Genomic DNA, 13487 nt, shown 5'->3' with positions numbered 1-13487 from the left:
TTGTCTGGAAGGTTGTGTCGAGTTAATAGATGGAGGAATTGAGTTTTTGAGGCATTCAACAATACCAAGTTTGCTCTGCCCTAATCAGAAATTTTTAGAGAGATCAGAAGTCAGGCGTTCTGTGGCTTCCCTGTGTGAACTGTTTATATCCTGAAGGGTTGGACATCTGTGAAAGATGTGGAAAAGTGCAGGGTGGTGTCATCAGTGTAGGTGTGGATAGGATAAGAAGTTTGGTTTAGAAGATCATTGATAAATAATAGGAAGAGAGTGGGTGACAGGACAGAACCCTGAGGAACACCACTGTTAATAGATTTAGGAGAAAACAGTGACCGTCTATCACAGCAGCAATAGAATGGTCAGAAAGGAAACTTGAAATGAAATTACAGAGAGAAGGATAGAGGCCGTAGGAAGGTAGTTTGGGAATCAAAGCTTTGTGACAGACTCTATCAAAAAGCTTTTGATATGTCTAGGGCAACAGCAAAAGTCTCACCAAAATCTCTAAAAGAGGATGACGAAGACTCAGTAGGGAAAGCCAGATTACCAGTAGAGCAGCCTTGATGGAACCCATACTGGTGATCAGATAGAAGATTGTAAAGTGATAGATGCTTAATAATCTTCTTGTTGAGGATAGATTAAAAACTTTAGATAGGTTGGAAATTAAAGCAATAGGATGGTAGTTTGAGGGATTAGAATGTTTACCTTTTTTAGGAAGAGGCTGAATGTAAGCAAACTTCCAGCAAGAAGGAAAGGTAGATGTTGACAGAGTTGAAAGAGTTTGACTAGGCAAGGTGCAAGCATGGAGGCGCAGTTTTGGAGAACAATAGGAAGGACCCCATGAGGTCCATAAACATTCCGAGGGTTTAGGCCAGCGAGGGCATGGAAAACATCATTGCATCATTGCGAAGAATTTTAATAGGTAGCATGAAGTAGTCAGAGAGTGGAGGAGAGGGAGGAGCAAGACCTGAATTATCCAAGGTAGAGTTTCTAGCAAAGGTTTGAGCAAAGAGTTCTGCTTTAGAAATAGATTATATAACAGTGGTGCCATCAGGTTGAAATAAAGAATGAAAAGATAAAAAAGCAAGGTTATTGAAGATGTTTTTGGCTAGGTGTTTGTGTTGGTAGAATCAAGTCAAAGGTCACCTACCACATAGGCAATTTGTCTCAGCATCAACTCTCTTACCATGTTTTGAATGCCCAGTAGATTGATGGTCAAGGTAATGAACTTCCTGTTTGATTTATCAGTGGTAAGAGGTCTCACAGTGAGTGCTAGTTTGGTGCAAATCACCATATTTCTTCTTCTCATAGACTGAAGTTTTGTCATGATGGAAGACTAAAAAATAATTGGCTGTCTCTTTTTTCAGAATCTTGCAGGTAACTTTCTTCACTGGTTAAATGATGAAATAAAGACAAGCAAAGAAGAACCAGGTAAAATCCGACCTGCCTTTCCAGTGATATGGAATAGGTTTTTAAGGACTACAAATCAGTCAGATCAAATAGAACTAAAATTTAAGTAGCAGCCTGTGATGCCATCAGTGGGATAAGTGATTTTGTTCTTCCATTAAGTGTTTGTGTGTGTGCTTGTATATGTTTTTGTTATTTTTATAAACAAAGTGCTCCATTATGTTGAAAGATGTAAACATCAGCATATATTGGCAAGTGGAGATGCTGTCCAGAGAAACTTTTTTTTTCTCTGCTATACACTGGGTGATTCAAATTGAGATCAATATGGACAAAAAAAAAAGAAAAAAGGAAGTGTTGGTAGTATTGATTTAAGCAGATATATAACAGAATATAATTAGAATAGCTGATATAGGAATACAGCCAGGTTGTTACTAACATGCAGTATGCTAACATGGTGGATCAATTTGCTTCAAAGTCATACTTTAATGTGAGGGACTCAAAATCCTAATGCAGGGATGGACCACAACAAACTATAGAGAAGTCTGTAATGTGGGGTAAGATAGCACTAACTTGGAGGCAAGGAACAGGCTGCAGCATGGGGTAAGGTAGCACTAATATGGAGGCAAGGAACAGGCTGCCACTCTCCCTGCCACCTGTAGTGATACCAGTTTAGCAACTGACCAGGGGGAAGGAGTGGGCCACTGACTCCCTGCCATCCCTGCTACCTAGTGATGCCAGGTTAGTTACTGATCATGAAGAGTAAACAGACTGGCACCGTCCCCACCACCCACAGTAATGCCAATTTAGCAAATGTCCTGTGCTTGTATGCTTGGCAACTGTGCAGTTCTCTCCTGCAACTTGCAGCAATGAGATCACCCATGCTTACACCATTAGAAAACTACTGTTTGTCATTTGCATTTAGTGATGAAAGCCATAGCTTTGCACTCAGATTATATTGTGTGTGAACACCAAGTTGGGAAGATCTGAGGTGACATCAACAGTGAACATTAATCAGCTATGTGCATAGACAATGGCTTGATGTGTTTTTTAATTATTGTTTCTGTACTGTACTGGTAATGCAAACCTTTAAAGGTGTTCCTAAATTTCTAAAGTTAATAAAGAAGTAATTTAATCATGGATATAAGGTATACATAGGTGATGTGAGGATATCAACAGTGAACATCCATTAACTGTGTAAATAATGACTTGTCACAGTTTTTAATGACTTACTGTACTGCACCAGTGCTTATTCATTTTGTCTTTTGATGTTTTATGAACTTCTATGTAATTGTTACCTTTGGTTATATACATGAGAAAAATTTGATTGTTGTAGGTAGTCTAGAATTATTTTATTTAAATTTTGATAGGCTGTCTCAGCCAAGTCAGAACCATAGTAATTTCTTGCCATTACTTTTATATTAAATAATGCAAATCACATCAGATGCAAGGCATTAGTGGAAACTCACCCAGTGTTAGCAACAACCTGATTGTAATGGTAATAATGTATGACACACACACACACACACACACACACACACACACACACACACACACACACACACACACACACACACACACACACACACACACACACACACACACACACACACACACACACATTTCAGATTTAAAAAAGGAAGATCATGTGTAACAAATCTGCTAAGCTATCACGATAGATTAGCAGAAACTATACTAGAGAGAAACAGATGGATAGACCATATTTATTTGTAATTCAAGAAAGCATTCAACACATTATCACACATTAGACTAATATGGAAATTAGAACATTTCAGAGGTATTCAGGGAAAATTACTGGAATGGATGAAAGATTTTCTGGATGGAAAAGAAATGAGGACAGTACTAAGAAGAAAATACTGAACCTGGAGAAAAAATAATAAGTGGAGTCCCACAAGGGTCAATGTTAGGTAATGCAAAATTTCAAAGGAAAATAAATGATGAAGGCTCATAAAAGGAATTACAGAAAGACCTTATGAGACTCTGTGATCAGAATAAGAAATGGCAAATGGATTTTAATGTTGATACAGTGGTACCTCAGTATACATCTGCTTTGGAATAAGTCCAACTTGGTATATGTCCTGTTTGGATGCGGAAAAAATTTGCTCAGTATATGAACTTTGTTTGGAATACGACCCATGTGCTAGAACTTGTTTGGGTCAAAATGAGTTATGATACTGTGCGCTACCCTTGTTTACCTCTCTCAAGACAAAATCAGTCAAAATGAGTTATGATACTGTGTGCTACCCTTGTTTACCTCTCTCAAGACAAAATCATGACTGCCCAAGAGTGTCAGTACACCTGCTGATACCATTTAGTGAACATCCTAAATATAACTGAATTTTCACATGATTTTGTGTTTTTTGTGCAAATTTTTAGTAAATACATTAACCATGAATTCTAAAAAAAGTTAATGAGAAGAGCCAAGCAATGAAGAAAATGGTTAGGATCGCCATGGAGATTAACAAAGAGATTGTAAGGAAATGTTGAAAATGGAAACAGCCTGTTCAGTGACATGCCAAGTATCTCAGCAGCTGGGCTCCATTCTGTCTCACCTCCATGACTAGGCCACTACCTCTGTTTTGTTACTGCATTCATGTAGGATATTTTTACAATTGTGATTGTTTGCTCTTTGTTCAGCTGTACTGCTAGCTGCTTAAATACATAAAAAATCTTTTTCTGAATATGTTCTGCTGAAATGGGAGTGCATCTTATATGCCTGTGTGTCATATATGCCATCAAGTGCGGTATGTATCTTAGTATCAACCAGTGTTTAAATTATTTTATACAACCCCATCAATGTGCTATATAATATGCCAATAACAAAAGTTTTTTTTTCCTTCTTTTTTTTTTCATGGGAATGGATTAATAATTTTCCCAATGTTTCTTATGGAAGAAATTTGTTTGGTATACATCTTGTTTGGTATAAGTCCAAAGATCTGTTACGGATTAAGGACATATACCAAGGTACTACCATAAAAATGTTGTATGATAAAATTTGGCTGAAGTTCCAAAGAGACATGAATGGAATTACAAATTAGGTAACACAATTCAACCATCTGAAAAGGAAAAAGACTTGGGTGTAATAATAAACAACAGGCTATCACTAGAAGACCACATAAATGACAAAGTAAGGAACATGATCACTTGTTGACAAATATGACAGTATCATTTAGATATATAGATGAAATGATTGGCATTATTTTTCATTCCTATCTTCATTTGCCACTATTACATACAACTGCTTTATATTGCTCCATTGACAACACTTTAGCATCTATCTAATTCACTCTTTATACTGGCCATCCATTCCATTTTTGCTTTCTTTCCCAGTCTTAGAAGAAGTAATCATCTTTGCCTGTCACTTTCCTTCCATTCTCTTTGTGTCCAAACTATTGTAACATACTCTGCTACTCTTCTAACACTATTTCTCCTCTGTACTTCCTCATTTCTCACTTAATCCATGTGTTAATCTTCTCATGTTCTTCAGATGTCTCATTTCTGTTGCATTCAGTTTTATTCTGTCTTCTGTTTAAATAATTCATTTTTCAGTCCCGTATGTGTATGATAAGAAATTCAGCTTAGCTCCTCCCAGGTCTCTAGGTGGGGAGTGGACAGGCATCCACTCAATTTGGTTGGTGAGAATTAGTTCTCCTCCCCATTAGAGGCTTAGGGACTAAGATTGATTTTAATTTAGTTTTATAAAATAGAGTATGTATGTGTGAGAGTGTGCATTCTGTTTTAACTAATCCCTTTGTATGGATGTTAGCAAGGATCATCATTTTGAAGCTTACTTTTCAAACAGTGCAATATATATATATATATATATATATATATATATATATATATATATATATATATATATATATATATATATATATATATATATAAATTTTTTTATTTACTTTTTTTTTTTTTACTAAATTTGTGTTATAAAAATGGAGAAGTGAAGAGGCTGGGGATGACAATGATGTAATATTTCTCATGATTCGTAGTATATTGCACAGTATGGTGATATATTACAGTGACAACACAAAGCATCTTACCTCATAAGAAAACTAGAAGATACTCTAAGAGCACATCTCTGCCAGTAGCATACAATTTTATGAAATGTAGCAGATGTTTTAGCAGACTTACCATCAGGTAAACTGAGTGGAGTTGAAAAATGGTACAGTCTCATATTATTTGAAGAATAAGTGAATTTATGTTCTGTAAGAATCTGTTCTGTATTTTAATGGAATTATTGATAATAATTTTTGCATTTAGGGACCAATTAGTGGTTCATGTTGGAATATCAGGAACTGCAGTTTGCTGTCTGGTAAATTGTGATATATCTGGAACTAGTTTTGCAGATATTTAAGGTGCAGCAACTTATATGTGTATGTATATATGTATGGTTTTGTTACAGACATGAAATGAGTACAAATATATTCGTTATAACATTTAGGAGTTAGTAACAGTATTCCTGATTTGTTCTCTATGTATTGATACTATGTAATGTATGTAACTTCTGGAATTAACAGATTTCACAAAATTTTTGAGAAATGCTAGTACAGTGGGATCCCATAACTAATGCTTTTTATCTACTAATTTCAGATTTACTAGTAGCAATGAGGTAGAAATAGTATAGAAAAAAAAACAGCTGTGAAACTAGTGATTTATTGTGACGATAATTTAGCATTATATATTTCTTCATTTACATCTAGTGAGCAATTGCTGACATGCCACCATATTATGTGTTGTTGCCTTTTTGAAGGTAGTTAAAACATAATCTAACTACCTTGTCCCTGCCAAGTATAGTAGCCAAAGGAAACTGTGACCTTGTGTGTCTTTTCTGGCTCTATTTTCCCAAACTCTCATAGCTTTTGTAATGAGCAGGGAAGAATGTGATGGTGATGGTGATTGTAAGCAACTTTGCTGGGTTTGATAAATGAGTCACAGCAAAATGAGGAGTGAGATGCTGAAGGAGACTGCTGTGGAGGAGGGTGATGGTGATGGTGGTAGCAGCATAGCAAACTCTTAGTAAGCCAGTTCAGCTTCAACTTCAGACTTTTTTCATTCAGTAAACTTAATTTAAAGCATTCATTGGTGAATTGTTAAATGACTGTTGTATATGATGACTATTGTATATGTGTAAATTTGTATGATTGTTGAATTTTGTTGTTAATTAATAACCAATGATGAAAGATCTGTAGGGATTGTTAATTTTTTTTCATAAATATAAAACCTATTTCTTGAGGGATTTTGTAAAGATTATTTCATTCACCATCTTTGTTAAATTCAGCGCCGGTGATTTTTTTTCTTTTTTTAATATAATAAGGTACTTGGCATGCAGTGTATATGAGTTACAACTAGCTATCCAACGCCAAAAATAGCTTACGTTACACAACCATCTTGTCATTTGAGTTTTTATTTTTCTTTTTTTCTTTTTTTTTTTCTTTTTTACATTTGTAGAGTAAAAGATATTATTTATATGTGTCTTACTGCACTTGACAAACATTTTATTCAAAGATAAATCCTAGGTGTCCTACCTTTTTTTTTCTTCCAGTGACAATTTTGGATTGCATAATGGTTCCAGTGTACATTATATATTTGATTAAATTTGCAACCAAATTAAAGAGAATGGTATTACATCTATTATCAAACTCACAAATAATGTAGAAACTGGAAATTAAGAACCTTATATGTAAAATTTTAGATGAAGATAATCTGAGTTCTACACTGCACAACACATCTACTGGGACAGCCACACCTAAGTTTGTAGGTTGGGCCAAACAATAATACAGGTAATAGAATGTCTTTGTAGTGACCAGCAGCGTGATGCATGGGAGATGTGGTATGGTATAGTGGATGATTTTATATATATATATATATATATATATATATATATATATATATATATATATATATATATATATATATATATATATATATATATATTGTTGAGTGCAGTGAAATAGTGTGATATAAAATGAAGAAAATAGCAAGAATGAATGGGAGAAGAATAATGAAGAAAGGGGGAGAGATGAGAAGACAGACAGGTTGGGAACGAGGTTTGGGTACGTCCTGGACATGTAGCTACCCAGCCTGAAGCCTCTACAGTGATATTTATTCCTGTAGTCACTCATATTCCTCATGTAAATTTCCTTACTTCCATTTATCAATTCAAGTCTCACCCAGTATTTAGTAGAAGAGTTGCTCTTGACAATGAAGTAATCAGTATTCATCTAGCCTCCCTAGTTTGATCATTCGAATTTTCAGAAGTAAAGTGTTTTACTTGTGTAAGCCAGTGTGGGGACCAGAGAGTGCAGTGCGCAAGCATGTGAATGTATGCGTGCACATGTCACCACCCCATTCCCTCTCTTGTACACCCTCCCCTAAGAAATTAAGGGAGAGTGCTTTCCCATGCTCAGTCACTACCCAGTGCTTAGACGGAGAAGACGTATTGAGGCGGGCACTAATATCTGATGGAAACTGAGGTGGGATGTGAGTTAGTCAGGTCAGTTGCTTTAAGGGGATAAGTGGGTCATTACCAGCCATACGCCCTGGCCTACTTACATAGTGTGGGAGTCTCCTTAGTAGCCTGCCAGAGAGTGTAGTTGCGTATACAGTAAAATCCCTCTTATCCGGCATCAACGAGACCGCCGACATGCTGGATACTTGAATATTGCCGGATACTTGAATAGAAGTGAAATTATGTCCACAATCACCACCCTACACTCGTGCATCTTACTATAACAAAGATCAACTGATCGCCGTGCTGCGCGTCGCCACCCGCGCTGCCACCTCACACTCACCAACTCCTTCTGATCTTTTCAAGCTGAACCACTCATATAACACTTTGTCCATCATTTCACCACGATGATACTGCAGTGTGTGATGATTTTCCGCTGCCTTTGGGGTGTCGGTGGCTTTCATGTAATCCCGCAACTTTTTCGTTTGGGATTTAATGTCATAAATAGTTGATGAGCCCACACCATATTCCGCCATTAGTTGCTGTCTGCTTTCACCTCTCTCTAATCGTCGACAAATGTCTACCTTCTGCTTAAGCAGAGGGAGAATAAAGAGCCTCTAGTATGATAGAAGACACCAAGACTTACTTATATAAGAGACCAGCCACCACCACTGTTGGCATATGAATACAGCTGGTGTTCATAGCCATCACAGGTTCACAAAAGGTACATAGTACCTAAATCAAGCTCAGCCTACATGAGTGATGCATCACCACTGCAAACTTTGTACCAAAGAAAAATTATAATTATGTTTATACACTAATTTTGAAATTAAAAGATATACAGAACAATTGTAAACCTAGTAAAAAATTATGGGATTCAGAAAAATCTTAAGCTGAAATACTTTTGACATGTCACCACTTGAGACTCGGGCTGCTCCGCCACTCTGCTCCACACGGACAAGACGGAACATGAAGACACCTGTGAGTTCCGGCCGTACATGTGTCCCTGTCCCGGTGCCTCTTGCACGTGGCAAGGCTCCCTCGAGTAGGTCATGCCACACCTCATGAGCATCCACAAGAGTATCACCACTCTCCAAGGTGAGCGTGTGGAGCCGACAGCGAGTTGTGTTTGATGCAGAAATGGTGCACGTGTCCAGAAGCTTTGATATGCTGATGTTTATATGTACTGTTTTTTAATAGGTAATGCATGTACTTTTTTTTTCAGGAAAAGTTTTGTTTATATGAAATATTTTGCCCGTGAAGGTTTCATATATGCTGTGGATTAGACACACCATATAAGATGTACCCCTATTTCATAAGATGGTTCTAAGAAAAGAAAATTGTTGTTTTCTTGGGTTTTAAGAAAAGAAAATTGTTTTCTTGAGCACTACTTTTTACAGCTGACATACCTCAATATTTACAATTAAGACTGATGATGTGATTACAAAGATGTATAAACTTGTGTTTGCAGGAGAGGACATTGTGTTCCTGGCAACAGACATCAACCTGCCAGGTGCAGTGGACTGGGTCATGATGCAGAGTTGCTTCGGCCACCACTTCATGTTAGTGCTGGAGAAGCAAGAGAAGTTTGATGGCCACCAACAGTTCTTTGCCATCGTGCAGCTCATTGGGTTCAGGAAACAGGCTGAAAACTTTGCATACAGGTAATGTTTAAGTATGTACTGATCTTGTTTCTATTATTGATACACTCACTGGAGGAGAGGGTGCCTTTGATAAATGATTATAGGACAAAGAAACACTTGCTGCTGCACTCCATATTGAGAGGCTTATTTATTAATGGCACCAAGCATTTACAGTCATAAAGATAAAATATTATTATTTTGTATTTGTAGTTTTGTAATTCCTGTATCATTTTTAGGTGTTGGTTTAGAGGATTTGGAAAGGCAGGTTTAAACATAAAAACATTTACTCTGCTCTAATCTTGATATGGTAGGAAGATAGGATCTGCACCGACTATGGTCTGACTATTTTATCCTGAACATTTAGGTGTTGTCTTTTCCAGAGATTTCCCAGCCTGCTGTGCTGGCAAACTGTGGACTGGGCAAATTATCAGATGAGAGCCTAATTGTCAGTAATAACATAATTCCCAACAGCCACCTCCCCCCCCCACCTCTCTCTCTCTCTCTCTCTCTCTCTCTCTCTCTCTCTCTCTCTCTCTCTCTCTCTCTCTCTCTCTCTCTCTCTCTCTCTCTCTCTCTCTCTCTCTCTCCTACACTACTATAAATGCAGTATTGGAAATGCTGTGTTTATTGAATATATTTTTTAAGTGAATAAAAAGCACTAAACCAGTATTTTCTTAATGAGAAAACATTGATGTGTTCATTAGAGTTCTCCTTCCCTTCACACACATATCTAAGGCCAGAATATGCTGATGGTTAATTGTATGAGACTGATGAAAGAACTTTGAGAGTGAAAGGTTATGACTAGATGGTATAAGTATATATATAAAGAATGTAGGGCTCAGATGAAATAATACTATGGTATAAAAGACAATGCAAGGTTGTTTCATCAACTTGCCACTTGTGCAGTAACATGTAAGTGCAAATGCATATTGAGCGCTAGACAGCAAAAGCCATTTATCGCTTAGGGTAAGCATGTTGCACGATGACAGTGATGGGACAGGATCAAGAAGGGCTTCACCACAAGGGTTATAAAGTAACAGCCACATACGGGGAACGAATTCGCAATCACAGAGCTGAAACAGTTCTGCGTCTCGCCTCCACTACTTTCAAAGGTATAGTTGAAGTTACACGGTTATTATGATTATTATTATTTTTTATAGCGATAAAATTTATACATTGTGAACAGGAGAAATGGTGTTAAGAAGCAAGCTTATTATCTCAGCAAAGCATTTATTATTAGTGGCTCAGGTCCGATGCCTCTGAGTCAACTTGCGACTCGATCAATAAAATTCAGCATAAATTGTCTTAATACAGGCTTAGTCCTCAGCATGATCCATCAGTTCAGCGCACAGAGTAAGAAATGCATTGGTTTGTGTGTGTGTTTCTCAGTATTTACACGGGTTTACAAGAGTGTTTTTACAGTTCTAGTGAAGATTAACATAAATTCTACATTACTTACAGGAGAAACGCGCTTTTAAAAGGCTGTAATTGAAGTGACACGGTTTTTATGGGTATTTTTACAGTTCTAGTGACAGATCTTCAATATTTCTACATTATTAACAGGAGAAACATCCTTGAAAACCCTGGTAATCATCTTTGTGGCTTTGAGAAATAGTCGTGAGAGAGAGAGAGAGAGAGAGAGAGAGAGAGGGGGGGGGCGCATTTTGAGCCTATCCTGCGCTCGTTCGTGTTTGCTACGGTGAGACGGTGCAGCAGTGAGTGAAGTTTTCGTTCATAATCAGGTAGTGGGTGTCGAGTGGGGAAAGGGAAGTGAGGGAATGAGGATATTATATGACATTATTTGATAACATGTCAACTTTTGTGTGTGTGGTTGAAGGAGCAGTGACAGGTGGCGTTAGGGAGGGAGATGGATGGATGGCTGGCTGGTTGCAGTGTTTTGGTCAGCACTGGTCAGTCAGTCTTGCCCACACGCCCCATTGACCAGTGTTTCCGTTTTCCCAGCAGATTCTCCCTGCACCGAGCACCGCCAAGCAGCACCAGAGAGGCACGAGTGTACGTAAGGTGAGTCCAGAGGTGCCAGCCTTCCCTCAGTCAGCCTTACTGCCTTCAGTACAATAGTGAAGTGTCTTGTGCTCGTTTATTTAGGTTTTATTATTCGATTTTTAGGTATTTTTTGAGGTTATTGATTTATTTTTAGACTTTGTTTGCATCTGAGTCTGGAAACAGCTGAAGATTTAGGGAAATATTGAAAATTCGTCAATATGTAAACAAACTGTCAGCTGAGGTAGAGGCAGGGTGTCAGTGTTTTCAGCTATTATTTGCTTCGTCTCTCACTTACTGTAAGCCAAACATGTCATAAGATGGAGCCACATGTCTAGCCTTCATATCCGTTGGTCAAATATATACACCATTGCCTAGTTTTGTTGTCAAGAAGGAATAATTGAGGTAATATGGCGGCCAGCTCCCCCACTGAGGTCGCTACCGAGGGCCGCCATGATGGATTGTTGCCTGTTCCAGCTTGCTGGTTCCAATATTTTTTAAATTTTTTCTGAATGACTTTATTTGGCTTGTATAGTAAGATTTTATGGTTTCTAAAAATATTTCGTTGCTTTTGAAAAGCTTTTCTTGCTTCTGTTAAGTAAATGTACCGAATTTTCTGCGGTTTTTTTTTTTGTGTAGGTAAAGGGCGGTTTATACGGTGATCTTTACCCAAAGTGATTTTCGGCTCTTTTATTTGAGGCTTTAATGAAGATCTTATTGTTTCAAAAAATCGTTTAAGATATATGTATTGTTTTGCGTTCCTGTTGAGTTAAGTGTGTGGACTTTGAATAGGCTTATGGTCCCATTAAAAGTGGTGTTTTTGTCATTTTTAAATTTTTTTATTTCTCTATTTCAGCCTGTAACTAACTTTGCAATGCTTGAAAAAATAATTTAGATTTTTTAAAGTGTTTTTTTTTACTGGTGTAAAGTGAAATGGGTGGACTTTTCAGTGTTTTTAATGGTGTCAAAGTTAAGACACTTTTTCCATATTTCATATTAATATTTCTTTACAACTACTCAGGCTGGAGATGTTTTGATATTGTGAATATTAATTAAAGTAATTGTCAAGTTAGAATATATAAGGTATTCAAGCCTAGCTTAATTTTCTCTAGGGGTCAATTTTAAAATGAAATACGTTACGTACGTGTGGCAGCGGGTAGCCTGTGACGTCATCAAGAATCCGGGACTCACTCGGCTCCAGTGTCTCCTTGTCAATATTTACCGTAATTTCCAGTGTTTTCCAGGTGTTTCCAGCTTTTTCCAAACTCAGGCATGTAGGTAATAGTAGAAGGAGAAAAACTGGAGAAATGGAGGAGGAGGAGGAGGAAATAAGTAAAAATAGAGGAAGAGGAGGAGGCAGCATAACAGGTAAGTATCGAGAAAACAATGTTTAGCTTAGTTTCCCTTCCTGCACTCCTTTTCTCTGTAATATTTCGTGTGTTTTGGGTGTCCTAAATGTTTTGCGTGTATTTAGAAGTATTCTGGCGTGTATTGATAGTGTTTTAGGGGTGTTTAGCTGTGTTTAGGTTGTATATTTGCTGTTATGTGTATTTTGGGTGAATTTAAGGTGTTTTAAGTGTAGCTTAGGATGTTTTTAGGTGTATTTTATGTGTTTTTAGTCTTGTGGGGTGTTTTGAGTATATTATGGAGTGTTTTGGGTGTGTTTGTGGTATAGTGAAGTGTTGTGAATTTGTTTTTGGGTTTATTTTGGGTGTTTTAAGTGTTTTGGATGAGTTTGGATGTGTGTGGTGTGTATTGGGTGTGTTTTGATATGTTTTGGTTGTATTCTGTGGTGTTGTGAGATGTTTTTGATGTGTTTGAATGAGTTTTGTGATGTTTTGGGTTTGTTTTGGAGTTTTGAGTGTTTTTAGTGTGTTTGAGTTTTGTGGGTAGTTTAGAGTGTTTTGAGTGTGTTTGGGTGAGTTTTATGGTTATTTTATGATGTTATGGGGTGTTTAGGTGAGTTTTGTGGG

General features: G+C 37.2%; 2 protein-coding genes across 10 annotated transcripts in view; both read left to right on the top strand.

Annotated features, from left to right (window-relative positions):
• The window catches only part of LOC135088878 (uncharacterized), a 36168-nt gene extending 26639 nt beyond the window's left edge, over positions 1-9529 (top strand). For 2 of the 3 annotated variants that reach the window (XM_063983949.1, XM_063983943.1), the window contains exon 8: positions 1362-3012. In XM_063983949.1, coding sequence (XP_063840019.1) covers positions 1362-1514 — 153 coding nt within the window. In that variant the 3' untranslated portion in view covers positions 1515-3012. Of the gene's footprint in view, positions 1-1361; positions 3013-9341 lie in introns of those variants that run through there. The other variant, XM_063983957.1, reaches the window with a different exon arrangement.
• Positions 9530-11626: 2097 nt separating this feature from the next.
• LOC135088912 (ankyrin-2-like) overlaps positions 11627-13487 on the top strand; it is a 35942-nt gene continuing 34081 nt past the window's right edge. For 2 of the 7 annotated variants that reach the window (XR_010261184.1, XR_010261179.1), the window contains exon 1: positions 11632-12882. The gene's annotated coding sequence lies outside the window, so the exon portion shown is untranslated. Of the gene's footprint in view, positions 12883-13487 lie in introns of all 7 variants that reach the window. The other 5 variants (XR_010261173.1, XR_010261174.1, XR_010261176.1 and 2 more) reach the window with 5 other exon arrangements.

The sequence above is a fragment of the Scylla paramamosain genome, chromosome 3 (assembly GCF_035594125.1).
Source record: "Scylla paramamosain isolate STU-SP2022 chromosome 3, ASM3559412v1, whole genome shotgun sequence".
Classification (NCBI taxonomy): domain Eukaryota; kingdom Metazoa; phylum Arthropoda; class Malacostraca; order Decapoda; family Portunidae; genus Scylla; species Scylla paramamosain.
This window is presented reverse-complemented; position numbering and strand designations above follow the sequence as displayed.